This window comes from Cebidichthys violaceus, unplaced genomic scaffold (assembly GCF_023349555.1).
Source record: "Cebidichthys violaceus isolate CVI_PGR_0920_01 unplaced genomic scaffold, fCebVio1.0.p SCAF_20, whole genome shotgun sequence".
In the NCBI taxonomy this organism is placed as follows: Eukaryota; Metazoa; Chordata; class Actinopteri; order Perciformes; family Stichaeidae; genus Cebidichthys; species Cebidichthys violaceus.
Genome location: NW_027176373.1, coordinates 8,839,364 through 8,857,803, shown reverse-complemented (window position 1 = coordinate 8,857,803; position 18,440 = coordinate 8,839,364). Strand labels below are relative to the sequence as shown.

The window sequence follows — 18,440 nt, the reverse complement described above, 5'->3', positions numbered from 1 at the left end:
ATTAAATGAGTAGAACACAACAACAGCAATCATTGAACACATAAAAACTGACTAGAATTAAATTAAATATATAGAGTGTGATATAGAAAATATCAAACACTTTTAAAACAAAGAAATGATCTTGTGGTTTTCAATTGATGTCATAGATCGTCTTTAAATTTTTAAGTTTAGGTCCAATCCAACCCAAAAAGCGAACGAGGGCCTCTGTCCCTCGTTACTTGCCGTAGATTACGTCATCAAAACAAGCCGACCTGAGAAGCATGGAGGAACCCTCTCTGAAGCTTTTTTGACCTTCTAAAATTGTTCCCTTCATATTGTTCCGGTGAGTTGATTCTTTACATGCTACCTTCAGAGTAAATCTGTGATAATGTCAAAGTCGATGAAGTTTGTAAATCCTGCATTTTATTTTTTGTGAAGTTAAAGCTAACGTTAGCTCCAGCTAGGCTAGCTAGCCCCTGTTTGTGTTCACGTCACGCAACGTTAGCCACTGCTTTTCTTCACTTCATCCTCCTTTTTCAATCTGAATTTGTAAAGTCAAAGTAATTACTAATGCAAAATTATGTTGTTTTGCAAATGTTAAGTTTTGCACAAATTGGAGCTATGCTAAATTGTTACCTTTCAATGCTGAGTCAATAAAATCGCAATAAATTAAAGCGTGATGGAGGCCAGTTATACATGATATCATGACATGTAGGTAACAAGAGAGGAATTGAGCCTTCAGCTGATCATGTGTCAGATAGTGGCTCCAGGCAAATGTCAACTTTTCTTTATTGCTGTACTACAGGTTGGAATTCAGCTTTCCAGGATGTCGGTCAAGCATGTGTCAGTCCATGCAAAATGGATCATCGGCAGAGTAATAGGGACCAAGATGTACAAAACTGCCAAAGTGAGAGTCACAAGGCTGGTGCTGGACCCATACCTGCTCAAGGTGAACCTTTTAATAATGTTCATCCACTGCTGATGCATACAGGAAGGACAGGTGGAGGATACACAGGACTTGAAAACGTTTGAAATTTTAGGATACTGATGCAATTATGATACCTGAGTTTTGCTATGGATGTTAAATCAATACTTTTTTTTTTGTCGTAGTTTGAGAAATGAAGATATGTTTCAACAAAAGTATTTTTTTCCTTCAGTAGAATATGGCAAACTTCCCTGTGCGTCAGTGTACAATGTTATTGTAATACAGACAGCTGCACAATTACTTTTGCTAAAGAAATTGGGAAATGGAATGAATATATCGTTGGCAGTAAGAGAACACTTTTGACAGCTGTTTGTGAGGAGATATTTTTAGCTGCCTCTAGTTCCCCACGGCAGCTACCATGGCAGCTGCAGCTACCATGGCAGCTACAGCTACCTTTACTGTTAATAACAGTACTACTACTCCTCCTGTGTCTCATCTCATAGTTTTCTGACCCATGCATTTTCCCTTGAAGAGATAACACATTAAAACTTTGGGTTATTTGGCTTGCAGTTGACTTGGTTAGCTGTTGTAACTTGTGATTTTCATTTGCCATTATTTGATGGAAATAATTTGTCACAACAATCTGTTAAAGTTACGATAAATAATCTAAAATTGCAAGTAATTATAATTCTACATAAATGATTAATTCAGCACCTGTAGCCAAAGGTGAAGTAAATCAACGTTAGTATATACAACTAAATATTAATCATTTTAGAGATTAGTGATTGCTTGGTGTACAATGACTATGTATTTAAGTCTAATGTTGTCTTTTCTTCCCAATAGTACTACAATAAGAGGAAGACCTACTTTGCCCATGATGCTTTGCGACAGTGCACTGTGGGAGATATCGTCCTTCTCAAGGCTCTGCCTGAGCCCAGGTCCAAACATGTGAAACATGAATTGTCTGAGATTGTGTATAAAGTTGGCCGGGTGGTCGACCCACTGACGGGAAAGAGGGTTGAAGGAACTGAGTTTGTGGAGCCTCTGACTGACCTTCCGCTCAGCCTGAGAGAGGACACAACGTTATCAGAAAAACTGCAGGAGCTCAACATCTCTGCCGCCTCCAGTGAGGCTGATTCTCCGCCAGCACAAGCTCCCACTTTATGATAGAATACTGCATTCTTTTATGCAGTAAGGTTAGCTGAAATGTCACTCTGCAATTATGTTTCTGTTTCAGGTGTTCGTGTAAATATACATTTATAAACCAGTCGTCAATATACATCAGTTAATGTGGAAAATAAATGTTAGTTGCTTCCTGTTGCGGTAGTTTTGAATTCAAGACACATTTCTGATGAATTTACAATAAAATGACATGGATGCATGGTTTCATTCACAAACATGTATGCATGGTGTTCATATCCATTTACTGTTGGACCAAAGATCTGTTTTAAAGACATTACAATCAAATACCATATTGCCACTTATCCTGGTCCAAATAGGACCATACGCATAAGCATTTTAAATTGTATCAGTCGCTAGGGAATTCTTTATCTGGCATTGCTACTAATGTCTTCAGTAAATCTTCTCTAATTTATGTTCTCTTTCATACATTTGAATAGTCATATAAATGTGCATGATGATACACCTGATTGAAAAGGTCTTTTATTTTGTAAGTGGTGAAAGTAGAATTCGAGGTGAAAATATAAATCAACAACAGAGCTATGTTTATGTCAGATTGTCAAAAGACTTAAAACCCAGGTACATATTAAAGTTATCACGGGGTTACCTTGAAGTAACGTTAACGTTAAGTAACGTCAGCTCCACCGAGACCAGCCGTGTCAAAACAACCTCCAACTGAGAGCTTTCAAGGGAAAGATGGCGACCCGAGTCCTTCAAAGAGTTGGCAAAGGCCTTACTCAGACGAGAAATGGGCTTCAGAAGAACGGACGGGTCACGGTGGTCGTAAGGTTAGACTTTTTCAGTTGATATTTGCCAGTGCAGCAGTATAAATGCTACTTTAAAATGTTTTATCCTCCGTAGAGTTGACGCCAATGACAAATTCTGTTAGGCTAGGTGGCTAAGCTAACGCTAAAGTTAACGCTAACGTAAGGACGTTGGCTAACGTTACGTTCAGATCACCGTGTAACGTATATAGCATTAGCCCTCTGGCTCTAAACGTGCTAACTCTTTGCTAATGCTAATTATTACCCTGACACTTTACAAAGTTGTGAGACAACTTGTGTTAGCACTTATCCCTGCGCACTAAGTACTTGTATGCGTAGATGTATAGTTGCCACTAGTATAAATACTACAAAATCACAACTTTATGTCATTCCCAAACTTCAAGGTCAGAATGCTGTGAATCGCTTGTACAACGTTACTTTTGATAAGTCAATGACCTAGTTTCTCACGTTCTTACTGCGGCAGGTGTGTAACGTTAATCATGTTAACGATGATATACTAATATAATACACCATATATAACGAATGCACAGTGTAAAGTAATAGTTGTGTTTGTGTCTGTAATTTAATACAACTCATGTGGGAGGGCTCTTAAGGGTCCATGTAGACTAATCCTCTGGTTTTGTACGGTATGTACAGCTTATATCCGTATCGTCTGCTGGCTTCTGAGCTGGAGGTTTCTGTTGCGATGAATGAGTTAGATAGTTTAAAGACAACTGTACTAAGTTCTAAGTTTGCTGCAGATATGACGCGCATATAATGCATCCTTGCAGTTTTATTTATATTGTACGTTTCATCACAAGTAAAACCTCTGATAGGGATTCCTTTAATTTGCTTTTGAAAGAATTGTGACCAACACAGCAGCTGATGACCTGAGGTGTCTGACTGGACAGCAGTAAGTGAGCAGGCCAGACGTTTAAAACCATTAAGGGCTTCAGAGACTTTGTAGTAGAGAGTACAAGCAGTTTGCTGTTGTTTTTAGTGACTTATTTCTTCATTGTGTAGCAGAAGAAGTGGTGGTGCCGAATTCAACGCTTGTGTTATTGTTTAACCTCAGGAGCCTCTCAGCTCACCGTGAAGACAGCTGGTTCAAGTCTCTGTTTGTTAGAAAGGTCGACCCCCGAAAAGACGCTCACGCTCATCTGCTCGCCAAGAAGGAAGACAACAATCTGTACAAAATACAGTGTATGTATTGTTTGTGACTGTTCTGGTGGTACATTGTAAATCATTGCCCTGACTGCATGTGTTTTATTGTTGATTTCCCCCTAGAATGATCTTATGAAATCTGTTAGATGGTGTATTATCCACTCATGTTTTGTTGTTTCCTTGCAGTTCACAATGTCAAGCCTGAGTGCCTTGATGCTTACAATGAACTTTGGTAGGAAGTCCCTGTCCCTTAAATGACTTCATTCAGATTCTTGTTGAGGAACTGGTGCAGATTCTTTACACATCTGTGTTTGTGTGTGTGTCCATAGTGAGGACGTCTTGCCTTCCATTCATGCTGATCCTGAATACCCGTGTGAGCTTGTGGGCACCTGGAACACGTGGTACGGAGAGCAGGATCAGGCAGGTGAGAGCAGCATCAAGCTCTGGGTCATTTAACCCGATAATACATTGATTTCGTATTAACTACAAGTTTTTGAAGTTGCATTGTATTTAAACACTTACAGGAATCAGTTAGAAATAGGTTTCCTTGAAAATGTCTCTCATAGACCTGCAAAGGTTACTTCTTTCTTCATACTTTGTTTTCTGTAGGTGATAGGGAATAAAGTGAAAACTGTGTTTATTTTAGACATTTCTTAAGAATGTTGCAGTTTCCCTCCTCCCCGGTGACCCAAACCGCCACTTTGACAGCTTTTATATTTTACTGTATTGCACTTCTCCTGGCCACTGTCCATTTTGTCATTCCTCAGTTGTAATCTGCCTCTAATGTTACAGCACAGTAATATTAGCAACCTCAGTAAAGATAATCTTAAAGTCTGTATTAATAAAACATGTTCACAACATGTGCACTAGGAAATGATATTCAGTACTATGCTTCCTGTAAAGTTGCAGTATTCATAAGTGATTTCTTTATTCAGTTGTCAATTTTTCATCTTGATCACTGGATTCAGAATATTATTAACCTGCACTGTTGTGAGGTTTTTAGTACTAATCAGGTTCAGCTGATACCTTCTCATGTGCATATTAGAGACAATGCTCATCTACCTGATGGTAAAATCTTTTGCATTTTCTTGTTTTCATTTTACTAAATTACAAAATGTGAATATATTATAGAAGGTGTTGTTGCTTCTTTAACACAGCATTTTTCAGTCAGACTCAGATTTTTACCAGATGTAAAGATGATTTTCTGCTGTGTTTTCTCATATAAATTAACTAGAGATTCATGATTCTTTCTCTTCAAATAATTAAACTACAGTTGTTAATGTAAAAAATAAACATACAGTTAGGTCCATAAATATTTGGACATTGACACAATTTTCATCATTTTGGCTCTGTACACCACCACAATGGATTTGAAATGAAACAATCAAGATGTGCTTTAAGTGCAGACTTTCAGCTTTAATTTGAGGGTATTTACATCCCAATCAGGTGAACAGTGTAGGAATTACAACACATTTTATATGTGGCCCCTCCTTTTTAAGGGACCAAAAGTAATTGGACAAACTAACATAATCATCAATGTAATTGTCACTTTTAATACTTGGTTGCAAATCCTTTGCAGTCAATGACAGCCTGAAGTCTGGAACCCATAGACATCACCAGACGCTGGATTTCATCCCTGGTGATGCTCTGCCAGGCCTCTACTGCAACTGTCTTCAGTTCCTGCTTGTTCTTGGGGCATTTTCCCTTCAGTTTTGTCTTCAGCAAGTGAAATGCATGCTCAACTGGATTCAGGTCCGGTGATTGACTTGGCCATTGCAGAACATTCCACTCCTTTGCCTTAAAAAGCTCTTTGGTTGCTTTCGCAGTATGCTTCGGGTCATTGTCCATCTGCACTGTGAAGCGCCGTCCAATGAGTTCTGAAGCATTTGGCTGAATATGAGCAGATAATATTGCCCGAAACACTTCAGAATTCATCCTGCTGCTTTTGTCAGCAGTCACATCATTAATAAATACAAGGGAACCAGTTCCATTGGCAGCCATACATGCCCACGCCATAACACTACCTCCACCATGCTTCACTGATGAGGTGGTATGCTTTGGATCATGAGCAGTTCCTTCCCTTCTCCATACTCTTCTCTTCCCATCATTCTGGTACAAGTTGATCTTTGTCTCATCTGTCCATAGGATGTTGTTCCAGAACTGTACAGGCTCTTTTAGATGTTTTTTGGCAAACTCTAATCTGGTCTTCCTGTTTTTGAGGCTCACCAATGGTTTACATCTTGTGGTGAACCCTCTGTATTTACTCTGGTGAAGTCTTCTCTTGATTGTTGACTTTGACACAGATACGCCTACCTCCTGGAGAGTGTTCTTGATCTGGCCAACTGTTGTGAAGGGGTTTTTCTTCACCAGGGAAATAATTCTTCTGTCATCCACCACAGTTGTTTTTCGTGGTCTTCCAGGTCTTTTGGTGTTGCTGAGCTCACCAGTGCGTTCTTTCTTTTTAAGACTGTGCCAAACAGTTGATTTGGCCACACCTAATGTTTTTGCAATCTCTCTGATAGGTTTGTTTTGATTTTTCAGCCTAATGATGGCTTGCTTCACTGATAGTGACAGCTCTTTGGACTTCATATTGAGAGTCGACAGCAACAGATTCCAAACACAAATACCACACTTGAAATGAACTCTAGACCTTTTATCTGCTCCTTGTCAATGAAATAAAGAGGGAATAACACACACCTGGCCATGGAACAGCTGAGCAGCCAATTGTCCAATTACTTTTGGTCCCTTAAAAAGGAGGGGCCACATATAAAATGTGTTGTAATTCCTACACCGTTAACCTGCTTTGGATGTAAATACCCTCAAATTAAAGCTGAAAGTCTGCACTTAAAGCACATCCTGATTCTTTCATTCAAAATCCATTGTCGTGGTGTACAGAGCCAAAATGATGAAAATTGTGTCAATGTCCAAATATTTATGGACCTAACTGTATCTTGCCCGGAGAAATATTGACACACCGAGATGTATTCAAGAGCTGCATTATTTCTGGCTCCTCTGCTCCTTCTGTTCTAGTTCACCTGTGGAGATATCGGGGAGGATACCCGGCTCTCACCGAGGTCATGAGCAAACTCCGGCAGAACGAGGTAACGGGTGCTCGGATTAGTTCAGTTTACTGGCAGCTGGTGATCGAAGAAGAATATAACATTGTTCAGAATTAAATAAGTAAATTATTTATTTAGATAATACAAGAATACAGTTGTGTGTTTGTACTGGATGTTAACCCCCAAAACAGAATTTAATATTTTTTTTATAGTTTAGGAGTTGGTGGTCTGAGGCAGATTTACAGAGTGGTGTGTTGCTGTTGTCTGTTGTTGTCTGTAGGAGTTTACGCGCTACAGGAACGAGAGGGGGAAGATGCTGCTGTCTCGTAGGAACCAGCTGCTGCTGGAGTTCAGTTTCTGGAACGAACCTGTCCCTCGTCCAGGACCCAACATCTATGAGCTCCGATCATACCAACTCAGGGTAACGCCGCAGAAAATATACATGCTTCCTCTCGTTATACATAAATGTGTTTTTCAGTAACGTGTATGTATGTATGTAACGTCAGACAACTTACTTTCTTCTCTTCACATTCTTTTTTCAGCCAGGGACGATGATCGAGTGGGGAAATTACTGGTGAGGTGCAACTTTCTAAATCTTTCTCCTTTTCTTTTTTTTACACGTAGTATCAGAAAGTCATGAAATTAGATTCATTTAGATAATTAGTCTGAAAAGCTCCTCAGCTTTCTCTCCATGATGCTGCAATAATACAGTAGAGCTACCATTATTATGTACCTTTCCTCACTACTGCTTTATTGGTTTTGCAGATTGTAGCAGATGAATATCAGTCAACGGTACTTTTTGGCTACACAATCTATGCATGACTCCAAAGCATGACGAAAGATATTTCAGAAAAACAATTTGTAAATCTCAAGCATAATTTACCTATTTACCCTGTATTTCATATATGTTCGTATCTGAATAATTTGATAATGACTGGGAAATTTGCCTGTTAATGTAATAAAACCAAACATTCTGAGGTTGTAATATCAAAATGTGAGGTTTTGAATTGAAAGATAATTATTGGGATATCTGTGAATGTCGGTTTCATTTGTACTTTAAAATCTTACAAATTCGCACCAATGTTTTAATCGACGCAACCATTCAATTACAAGCTGTTAGTGTTTTTGTAATGTAACGTAACATGTTGGTGCTCTGCAGGGCGCGTGCCATTGAGTTTCGCCAGCAGAACCACGAGGCAGTGGGAGGCTTTTTCTCACAGATTGGAAGTCTGTACACGGTTCACCACTTGTGGGGTGAGCAGTGTTTCCTAGTTTTTAAGTTCCAAGTTTACATATGTGGGATTATACATTTATGAAGGCATCACTGTATTGCAAATGATTGCACAAAAATGAGTTTATAATATATGTAGCAGCTTACGAGGTGCTTCTCTGATGTCCCTTCGAAGTGCCTGTTACTATTCAGGAAATATATTGTATGAATTGTATCGCAAATGTTTCAGAATTCAGCACTTTTTTAAGAGTTTATAATGTATATATTTTATGTGAATTTTGAGTAAAGATTATAAAACAAGCATTTTTCTTTTTCTTTTTTTTCTTTCAGCTTACAAAGACCTTCAGTCCAGAGAAGACACAAGAAATTCCGCTTGGCAGCATGATGGCTGGGATGAGGTTGTTTATTACACAGGTAGGTCTCAGTTTGATGTCTTATTTCTCCTCTTTTTACCTTTTCTGATATCACTGGACAATATTATCAACCATCATCTGTGAGAAGATTGTGTCATAATGAGGATATGATTCTAACGTGTTATTATTTCTCTAAAAGCAAACTAACAAAATATATTACTGGAGTTTGTATCCTACACACAATTCATTGTATACAGTTTTTATTGATGTTTTCAACAAACGCTTAAAACCCACAGAGGCAAATGTCAACAAACAAACAGAAAATCTAATTAATACAGAAAACAAAAAGAAACACAATTTTTTTGTTACATTTTTATTAGTTCAACCATTTTCTCAGTTTGAATTGTTTTTACATGTATTGTTGTATCTGTCATTTATTGATATAAATTATGCTAAGAAATATAATATTATATATTATTATTTTGTTTTACATTACTGCATGACACAGAAATCTGTTTCTAAGACCGTTTTGTCTCTTCCCCATTCGACAGTCCCTCTTATTCAGCACATGGAATCTAGAATAATGATTCCCTTGAAGAATTCGCCCCTGAAGTAACCACAAACACCGGAGGAACCTCTCAACAGCCACTGCGACTGTCGCACTGATCTGTGGAGAGGGTAACCAACCATCAGTTGGTGCACTGCCCGGGGAAATCTGCATAACATCAACGTGTTGTTTCAGTTTTTGTTTTCTTCTTCTTGTTTGTTTCTTCACTCCCCTTTTCTTTGTGGGCCTAGAATGTCTTATTTCAGATGATGAGGTTAAAACGGTTATCACCAAAACCGGATCTGTTACAGCAGTTACTGATCCATTAATGCACGTTGTGGAGACAACATATTATTTCACATGCCCCCTCCTCTTCACTCTCCATCTCTGTCTCTATCTTTTTAAAGGGTCTGATTTTAAGAGGCTTGTCTTCTTATTTTTTTGATGATTTAAAAACATCAGTGTGTGAATGTGGTACCAGGAACAGATCAAACATTTAGCAGTTCTAGTGCTGGTCACAGGGGCTGAAAATGTCTGAAGGTCTTTCAGAAACATGACTCTGTTGCACTAGCATTCATAACAAATCAAACAAAAGTTACTGCTTCCAGTATCTCACAACAAAAACACTGCCTCCAGAGCTCACAGTTCGCTATCAATATGAACTGGATAAGCTTCTTTAAATGGTGATGGTCAGTTTTACAAAGAGGAGCATGCTGATTATAAATCAGTGTTCTGAAATCACAGATGAAGCTGATTGTCAGAGATGGAAGCCTGTATTGTAGGGTCACAGTCAGACTCTGGCTTTACATTCGGTAGCATTTCAACAGGTCTATCCATCAAGAAAATGTGACTTTATGTTTACATGGCTTTGTTCAAGTCAAATGATTATGGCGTGTACCAGTTGTTTGAAGACTCATAAATTAAAGTTCACTAACGCATCACAAGTGTCAGACTAGTCAGAACAGTAAGCCAGACTGTGATTTAGTGCACAGTCTTTTCATACCGGCCGGATACGTGACAACAATGTCCAGTTCTTGCGGTGAAGTTGTGGTGAATCTGCCAAAGTTGTCCTTTTAAAGACGATTCAAATGATTAGACAATGTTTTTGATTTCATAAATAATCTGTAAATACAATCTGCTGTACACTGACTAGTTTGACTTATCCCTCTGTCAAGACATTAATGCCAACTGGGTTAATGTGTGCTCTAACTGAGATTAATGGTTTGTTTTTTTTTAAATGGTCAGATTGTAGATATACATAGTCGGTTTATTGATCAAGCCAGAGATATGGTCAACTCTGTATCTGTTAATGAAGTGGGGTACTCTAAACTATCTGATGACAAGTGGACAGGAGGAGAGGAGGAGTATCCCAATGTGGTAAATGCGAATTGCAGTGCTTTAATAAGATTAGTTGTACATATTGAATTAAACGTCTGATAACAATGGAAAACAGTCTTGGACTCCTTTTTTCATGCAGGCTGTCGTTTGAAATGACTGTATTACATACAGACTACATATCAGCAAAGGTGATGCAGACAGTGCGTCGTCTAGGGCAGGGGTTCTTAACCTTTTTGACCTCGGGGCCCAACTTTTCAAGTACAAAGTGGCCTGGGGCCCATTCAAATATTAACACTATTAGTTTAACTAATTGATTGCACTCTAGGTTTGATTTGTATTCAATAACAAAATCAAATTCACTTACAGTTTAACAATCAAAAGCCTTGTCAAATAAATTACATGATACAATGTGATCATCACATTTATTTATCATGTGTATGTAAACCTGCATACAAATACAACAAGACGCCCAACAGGCTAACAATTCATGGAACAAATCAAGGTAATACAAGAACAAATTTAAAGGCTCAAGTCATGCTTAACACAAAAATAACTAATAATTAGGTTTTACTGCAGAAAAAAGAAGGGACTCTCAAAAAAACTGAGAAAAAAATGGAAATTTGATAAATATGTGGTAATAAAGTAAATTAAAAATAATAAGTTTCAAATTAAATAAACTGTAAATAGAATTGAAATAAAGTGCAAATGAAAATATAGCCTTATAATATGCAAATGATATGCTTCAGCAGTCTTAATTTTTGCATGGCAGAACCAGAAGTTATTCTTCATATCTGTGACAAATGAACAATAACAACAGTCACAACAGTCCACACACTGGGCTCTCGGCTCCGCCTCGTTACCTCCGTTCACAAAGCCGTACTTAATGAAGTCAGGATTGTAAATTTAGACTTTTCGGGGGGTTTGGCACCATTTTTGTCTTCATTTTTTTGTTTTAAATTAGTGCTGGGCAACGATTAACATTTTTAATTGCGATTAATTGCATGATTTTCTGCGATTAAACGCATTGTTATGCGCAATGTTCAATAATGAATTCAAAAGTAGTGTATTGTGCACTTTTATTTTAAAAGTACTCCACCCCAGTACACCATCAATCCCGAAATTTGTAAAACAAACTGCTGTCAAACTGAAAACAATGAATGTCATTGTCGAATTTTTATTGAATTGTCGATCCTTAAGATTCACGTTTACAAATGCCAATACATTATGAAACTTTCTTGCTGGAACTAAATGATATATATTTGCAAACTATTTTATGTATGCAAATATATGCTAGTTCAGTGTATAGACAGAAATGCAATGTAATGCTGTTGACAGGGCAGCAGCAAAACTTATTTTAGACATCTAAAGAAGTCATTATTAGTGGTTATTAGTAGAATTGGGGGACTGTTGTGACTTTTGTTAATCCAAATTAACTATAAAGTCACAGTAAACTAATTGATCAAGGCAGTGGTAGGCCAGCAGCTCCTGTGTCCCGTGAGATAAATGACTGTATTTGTCTACTAGCTTTGAGTAGAGCATTGATAAAGGCTTAATTTCCCCTACAGTAAGATCTGTCTGACAGCAGGATAAAGAGCCGAAACTATTCTTAATATAGTGTACACTTAAACTGATTAACATTTTCTTTAGGTGTCTAAAATACATCCACAGCAGTACACTGACTAAGGAGAAGAACCTCATACAAACACACTTCAAACAATCTGAAATATCTCTTTAAAATGGTGCATACTTTGAACAAGACTGCTACCCAGTCATTTTATGTACACATGGTATTTCATTGTTTTGTTATTCTGTTAAGATATCTGAAGAATTCCATCGGCTCACCAGCAAAGACCTCCTGGGGATTTTAAGTGCATCCCTTGAAAAATATGTGCCTCGCCTGCTGAGACTTTACCAGACGAGGAAGGGAGCTTTTGGTCAGAAGATGGAAGACCTCCTGGAAAAGCTTGATGAACAGGTGAGTGAAGCGCCTGAAGCTAAGGGCATGCATAAGTTAACCTGTTGGCTGGTCCTCAAAATTTGGAGCACTTGCTATTTTAAGCAGCAGTATAAGGAGCCTTGTCCACCAAAGCCTTTCTTCCCAGTTGAAAATAGTATTTATATCTTGTAAAAGTAGAAAGTAAAATTGCCCGCAGGATTGGAGTTTTTTTTCTTTCATTCTTAAGCATGTTTTTAACTGCCATAAAGGTTATTTATGTTGTTGTTTAGTATGCTTGTTTATATGTTGTTGTTTGTACGGTTTGTTTTATGAGTATGGGTTTTTCGTTTTGTTTTCTATAAAGGGGGGGGGGGGGACTATTGTTGCGTGCGTCGTTGTACTGGGACGTGTTTTGACTGTGGCACGGTGAAAGCAGGACACGTGAAGCGGCAGAAGTCGCTAAAGGTGTTTAAGTGAAGTAAACTGAAGTAAAAGCGTTACCGTTTAAGTTAAAGTGATCATCTTTGATCGGACATATTAAGTGGACTCATTTCCCTCTCTGTTGTGTGCAGCCAGTGAGTTCGACGGTGTGTTGAGGACGGTGGCGTACGACGAGGAATAAATCCATCAGTGGAAACAAACTAAAGGTGTTGTGTATTTACTGGAGGGAGTGATAATGATACTTGGGTCTGACCTGAGCTTTATCCTCCTCATTGCTATAAATAATGTCAGATTTTGTGTAACTTCACTAAGGCACTATACTAATTGTTGTGCTTTTGTGTTTTCCACTGAATACTCCTTAGACATCGGACATTGTGTCTCAGTGAAAGACAGCAGCACTGAGAGACCTGCCCATTTTTGTCCGGGACGACCCAACAAAGTTCTTCCTGGAGTGCTTGGTAAGTAAAATTGTGGTAATTCATCAAAAACATTTTATTCTACATGTCTCATTTAAAATCTCGCCACGAAAAATTCCTTTGCTTGAACCAGATCCTGTAAAAAACATTAAATTCTGCGTTCCTCAGTGCAACTTAGAAGCCATGATTGATTTCGCTGAGACCAACAGTCATGTGACAAAAATACCGTGAAATTTCGACTGAATTGCAGGCTGCTGAACACAGTGCATTTGAGGAGAGGACAAGGTTGTAAAAATGTAAATAGTTCAATACAGAACGTGGAGCCTCCATTGTCCCAATTTTTTTTCCCCAAATTCTCAAGATTGGCAACACTTGACAAATGTTGGATATATAGATTCTATTGTTTTCTATATAAATGAATTATCATAAAAATCAGCTTGCGTTATTTTTCTTTTATAGCATTCTGACTTTGTTCTATTGCACACAAGACATGTTTGAGTTCTCTCGACTTCTATCCATGATTGTGCAGAAAAAACGAGGCCACGGAGTAAAATGTGACGGGAGGAAAGAAACGCCCCAAAACTACTATTATAACATTTAGAATATGCTCAGAACTATAACTCTTAAGCTAAATGCTAATAATTGTATGCATAATACTTTGTGGAAGGTTTTATTTTGATCCCAGTGATGTTTAAAGAATGAGTGAGTTTTCTATGACTCTTTCTTTCTGCCGAGGGGCAACAGTCAACCCTGAACAGCTGGCCATTGTTGGCTGTTCTTTGGCAGAAATACTTCCTTAAAAAAACTAGTCACAACAAGGTTGGTGGGCAGGCATGGGACAATATGAAGATTTCATGTCATGATGATTCTGGCCAAAATATTCACGATAATAACATAATCTTACTTTTTGTTAAGGAACGAATATTTTTATTCCATCACAGATAAGACACATTTTTTAAGTGGATGTCCTTTTCGGTAAAAAACAATCAAACAATCTTAAATAAGGTAATTGTACATCATAAGACACCCCTGCATAAATAAGACAAATTAGTGAGTCTGTTATTTCTGATGCGATAATTTGTGTATTTCTTTTAAAATCAGGCTCTATTTTTCACTCCTCCACCATGATGCCAAGCTAGACAGCTTTTTCAGATCACTCATGAGGATATTCACCATCAACTTATTGTGAGTGTTTTATTCAGGATCCACGATAAAATCCTATACTGTACGTTGGGTGATAGCAACTGTGCTGTTGAGTCACAATTTTAACATTTCTTTTTAAAACGTCCACAAGCCGAATGGCAAGAGTCAGTAAAATGATACTGAATTTAAAATTAATAGAAATGTATTTTGTCTTTAAATTTCCCTCAGCACTCAGTCATGCATGTGTTGCTTTTCCTCAGGACACTGACCATGAAGAAAGAGAACTCAGAGGTGTGTCTGTTGCCATCATTGAAGATGATGATGCTGCCATATCACCAAATGTGCGAGATGTAGCGGCTGTGTTGGAAGGGACCATCGTGCTTCATGACCTACCAGACCTCTCTACTGCCTCTGCGTACCTCTTTGGTCTACTGTATGCCATGAACGTTGATTATCCAAAGGAGATGAGGTAAACCTTCGAAGTGATTCAGACTATCTTTTTCAAGCTTGGCTCTTGATGCTCGCAGCGCATATGGTCTCTGAAAACAAAGCTTTTGCTCTAAATGTGATGGGGATCCAGACCTAAAGCTTTGTTTTTGTTTCCTGTTTGAGTGCATAGCTGTTCGTTCTCATGTTTAACCAATTAAGTCACCTTCGCCTCAGATTCACCGAATTTGTAAAAATATCAGTTGCCAGTTCACAATAGGGACAAATCCAGTGTTTGAACTATTCATGTTCATTGTCGGTACTCAGGTATAAGTTATATAATATAACACCTATTATATACATATACTGTATACAGATACATATATACACACACACACATATGTGTGTGTGTGTGTGTGTGTGTGTGTGTGTGTATATATATATATGTACAAGTATATATTCAGGGACATATTCAAGTGTTTTGCATTGACTATTGTTAACATAGTTGCTGTGCTGAATCCAGTGTCAATCCATTGTTTACTGAAGGCCAGACTGACCTCATTGAGTACTTTTAACTCATGTTCAAAACCTTTTTACCAAGGAGAAATCAACAAGGTTTGAGCTAACTTTGAGCTATGTGCCCTTTTATTATATGTGTTAATGTATTTCTTGAGAATTCCTTTAATACAATTACAGCAACATGCATTTTCATTGAGTTAACTAGGAAGATTTCTATCTCACTGAAGCAAGAATTATATGTTTATTCAACTAGTACATCTGTGTTTGTTGAAGGCATAAATACATGGCTTTGAAACAATGATTTTATTGTTAGCCTCACAGAAATTTCATAATTCTGTGGAATTTTGTGAACTAACTAGAATGCTTTATTTCTTTCTCTTGCATTCCTCTGTGATTATAAAGGAAAAAGAGAATAACTGTTCATCTTATCATACTTGAGTTGATAATGCATCAGCCTGAGTTTGATAATTGATGAATTGTGTTTCCAAATCTTATTGAAGTGATTGAATAACTGTGCCTCTTATTAAACGACGCCCAGTTTTGTTTAGTCTAAAGAATAAGATTATTCCAAAAGCCAACAACTTGTTCCCACAGATGACTTTTTGTTTTGTCTTCTCTGTCTCTTCCTCCTGACAGGGACCGGGAGTCACTGAGAAGGTGAAGGCTGCTGGTGTTAAATGCTCACCGTGAGGCTTCCCTACCACACTGCGACTGCTCATATAACTGCTGTTAGTTCAGTGACTGTGTGAACCGCTCGCAGGCTTGTTTACCATGGCGTCTAGTCTCACATGGCCGGGTGTCATCTGGGCCCTGCTGTGCGCTGTTGGCTTCTTCATGCCCTACTGGCTGCCGGGGACACCGATGGACAAGCCGGTGTCCTTTGGCACGTTCCGCCGCTGTTCCTACCCTGTGAGGGACGAGGAGAGGCAGGCCACGGTGATGATGGAGCAGTGCGGCCGCTACGCCTCCTTTCTCGGCATCCCCAGCCTGGAGTGGAGAATGTGCACGGTGGTGACGGGCGTGGGCTGCGGCCTCCTCCTGCTGGTGGCCCTCACTGCTCTCATGGGCTGCTGCATCTCTGACCTCATCTCACGTACAATCGGCGATCTAGCTGCATCGCTACAATAGTTACCACAATAGTTACCACAGCTGAATGAAAAACATCAGACCTGGAGAAAGAATAACTCTTCTCGCCTTTCTTCCTGCTCTTTTAGCGAGGCCAAATGTAAGCATTAAAGCAGAGATGGTACAACGAGGAGGAAGTGAGTTCAGGGTGGTCTCGTGCATTTCATCTGGAGTGAGACCTGACGCTGACATCGCCTTGGCTTTGAACGGCGACAAAGAGCTGCAGAGAGAGGACAACACAGACTCAGACATGCAGACAAGCTTGGTCGTCCTCCTGCAACAGTGTATGAGGGCCGTAATGTCACTCGTGTGTTCGACCGCCCCAGATTTACACACCAAGTGTCACGAGTCACAACACTGCCGTCTGTTTGTGAGTATGAGCAATGTTTCACCTTTTAAAATAACTGCTGATGCTCATGAGGTAGACGTTACAGGAAAACAGAGATGTGCTTTATTGTTCTGCAGATCTGTCTGGAGTTTATTTGGACGCAACGGGGTGGAAAGACGGTGACGAGTTCACAAAGGTGTATTTGACCTGCAGAGAGAAGCATCCAAGCCTGGAGGCACCAGAAAAAAAGAACAATACACATTCTTGTGCACAGTACGTTATTTCTTTCTTTGTGATATTTCTCTCTGTGAATCACAAACTCACACAGCTGCTCATCGCCTTCCTGTCCCCTTGTTGTCTTTTTCAGAAGCCCCTCTGCTGAGTGTGTCTCTGGTGAGACGGCAGGACTCTCCTCTCTGGCTGGCAGTGAGTGACTGCAGAAGGGAGGGTGTCGGGGCTGACCTCTCCTGGGTTCTTCCCGAAAAATGCCAAAGGCCAAACATCCCTGCACTCAGAGCATGAGGGCCGCATTAAAGCCAGGCTGACTTACCAGTTTCCTCTGGTCCTTCATGAGGGGCAGGACCTGACCTGTGTGTATCGTTTTGATCATGGAGCCACAGAGAAAAAGACCATTTACGTCACCAGATACCGTGAATTTAGAAACGATGCTCTTACGAGCGCCTGCACACTTCAGTTGCTCCAAAAGTAGTGATTCACACAAATGCATTCAGCTGACTGCTAAACTGACTTTTCTGAAGATGTCTCCTCTGTGAGAGTCCTCTGCAAAGCCACTACGGTGGTGAAACCATCACACACAGACTGGCTCTCCAGGAAAATCTTCTCAACCAGAGAGTGCTGCTCCGAGCCGAAGGCAATGTGCCAGAGTACGACCTCATCTGTACAAGGTGATGTGTCCTCCTCTATCTACCAGCTGATGAGGATGCAGCTGTACGCACAGTGTACGGCACTAAATGACATGTTCGCCCAATTTATAGGAGCTATTACACCCAGAGTTAACAATTATCAGCCTGGAGATGTAGCATCATGGACATCACCCAGCATAACTTTGACATTAAAGTATGAGTTTAGAGAGATTCTATAATCCCATGAACTGTACTGTAGGTTTTTTTTTTTTTGGATCAACTCCACATATTCTGCTGCAAATACTCACTAGAAGACCAAATGTGTTTAAATCTGCAAACTAATGTGCAAAGAGGAAATTACTGAGCCTTTTAGCAAACAAATTAAACTTCATATGTTGGGTGCAATTTTGAACATTTCTGCCTAAAGTGTAGGAAGAGATGAGGTGTAAACAGAGTAGGAAGTCAGAAACATGTGAGAGATGGACGAACACATCGTTGGTTCAAATCTTCAGACTGAGCTGTTTAAATTATGTACGTCTAACTTTAATTTTTTGTCAACAATAAACCAGTTTACTGAACATATTTTCTCCCTGAGGTTTCCTGCCCAAAGCAGCACAACCTCTAACTAAACATTATGAAAGATGCAGCTTCCAGCCGCTTATTCCCTCTTTGAGAAAACTGCCTTTAAAAGGAAACAAAATGAA

The 18,440-nt window shown here is 39.1% G+C and overlaps 3 protein-coding genes across 6 annotated transcripts; all 3 read left to right on the top strand.

Annotated features, from left to right (window-relative positions):
• The first annotated feature begins 235 nt into the window (after window positions 1-235).
• Window positions 236-2,301, top strand: mrps17 (mitochondrial ribosomal protein S17). Its single transcript, XM_068716084.1, has 3 exons — window positions 236-322; window positions 785-928; window positions 1,748-2,301. Exons 2-3 carry the CDS (start codon window positions 806-808, stop codon window positions 2,069-2,071), a joined length of 447 nt encoding a protein of 148 aa, XP_068572185.1. The 5' UTR covers window positions 236-322; window positions 785-805; the 3' UTR covers window positions 2,072-2,301.
• A 341-nt stretch (window positions 2,302-2,642) lies between these two features.
• LOC137876482 (protein NipSnap homolog 2-like) lies at window positions 2,643-10,651 on the top strand. Its single transcript, XM_068716083.1, has 10 exons — window positions 2,643-2,871; window positions 3,923-4,050; window positions 4,198-4,243; window positions 4,341-4,435; window positions 7,042-7,112; window positions 7,351-7,491; window positions 7,613-7,644; window positions 8,230-8,324; window positions 8,632-8,715; window positions 9,206-10,651. Exons 1-10 carry the CDS (start codon window positions 2,780-2,782, stop codon window positions 9,268-9,270), a joined length of 849 nt encoding a protein of 282 aa, XP_068572184.1. The 5' UTR covers window positions 2,643-2,779; the 3' UTR covers window positions 9,271-10,651.
• A 1,832-nt stretch (window positions 10,652-12,483) lies between these two features.
• LOC137876746 (LHFPL tetraspan subfamily member 6 protein-like) lies at window positions 12,484-18,386 on the top strand. Of its 4 annotated transcripts, XM_068716545.1 has the most exons (8): window positions 12,892-12,940; window positions 13,048-13,122; window positions 13,279-13,374; window positions 14,434-14,517; window positions 14,736-14,944; window positions 16,057-16,915; window positions 17,011-17,146; window positions 17,241-18,386. In XM_068716545.1, the coding sequence occupies exon 6, from the start codon at window positions 16,192-16,194 to the stop codon at window positions 16,546-16,548; it is 357 nt and encodes a 118-aa protein (XP_068572646.1). In that variant the 5' UTR covers window positions 12,892-12,940; window positions 13,048-13,122; window positions 13,279-13,374; window positions 14,434-14,517; window positions 14,736-14,944; window positions 16,057-16,191; the 3' UTR covers window positions 16,549-16,915; window positions 17,011-17,146; window positions 17,241-18,386. The 4 variants fall into 4 exon arrangements, with proteins under 4 accessions (XP_068572647.1, XP_068572646.1, XP_068572644.1 ...); XM_068716543.1 differs by lacking the exon at window positions 14,434-14,517; XM_068716546.1 differs by lacking the exons at window positions 12,892-12,940; window positions 13,048-13,122; window positions 14,434-14,517 and adding an exon at window positions 12,484-12,514.
• The last annotated feature ends 54 nt before the right edge of the window (window positions 18,387-18,440 follow it).

What these genes read in the sequence shown, in the direction of transcription:
- mrps17 (XM_068716084.1), top strand. Translation starts at nt 806, where the DNA reads ATGTCGGTCAAGCATGTGTCAGTCCATGCAAAATGGATCATCGGCAGA. An exon ending in TGGACCCATACCTGCTCAAG is followed by an intron (nt 929 to 1,747) that starts GTGAACCTTTTA and finishes TCTTCCCAATAG; the next exon opens with TACTACAATAAGAGGAAGAC.
- LOC137876482 (XM_068716083.1), top strand. Translation starts at nt 2,780, where the DNA reads ATGGCGACCCGAGTCCTTCAAAGAGTTGGCAAAGGCCTTACTCAGACG. An exon ending in TCCGATCATACCAACTCAGG is followed by an intron (nt 7,492 to 7,612) that starts GTAACGCCGCAG and finishes TTCTTTTTTCAG; the next exon opens with CCAGGGACGATGATCGAGTG. An exon ending in ATCGAGTGGGGAAATTACTG is followed by an intron (nt 7,645 to 8,229) that starts GTGAGGTGCAAC and finishes GGTGCTCTGCAG; the next exon opens with GGCGCGTGCCATTGAGTTTC.
- LOC137876746 (XM_068716546.1), top strand. Translation starts at nt 16,192, where the DNA reads ATGGCGTCTAGTCTCACATGGCCGGGTGTCATCTGGGCCCTGCTGTGC.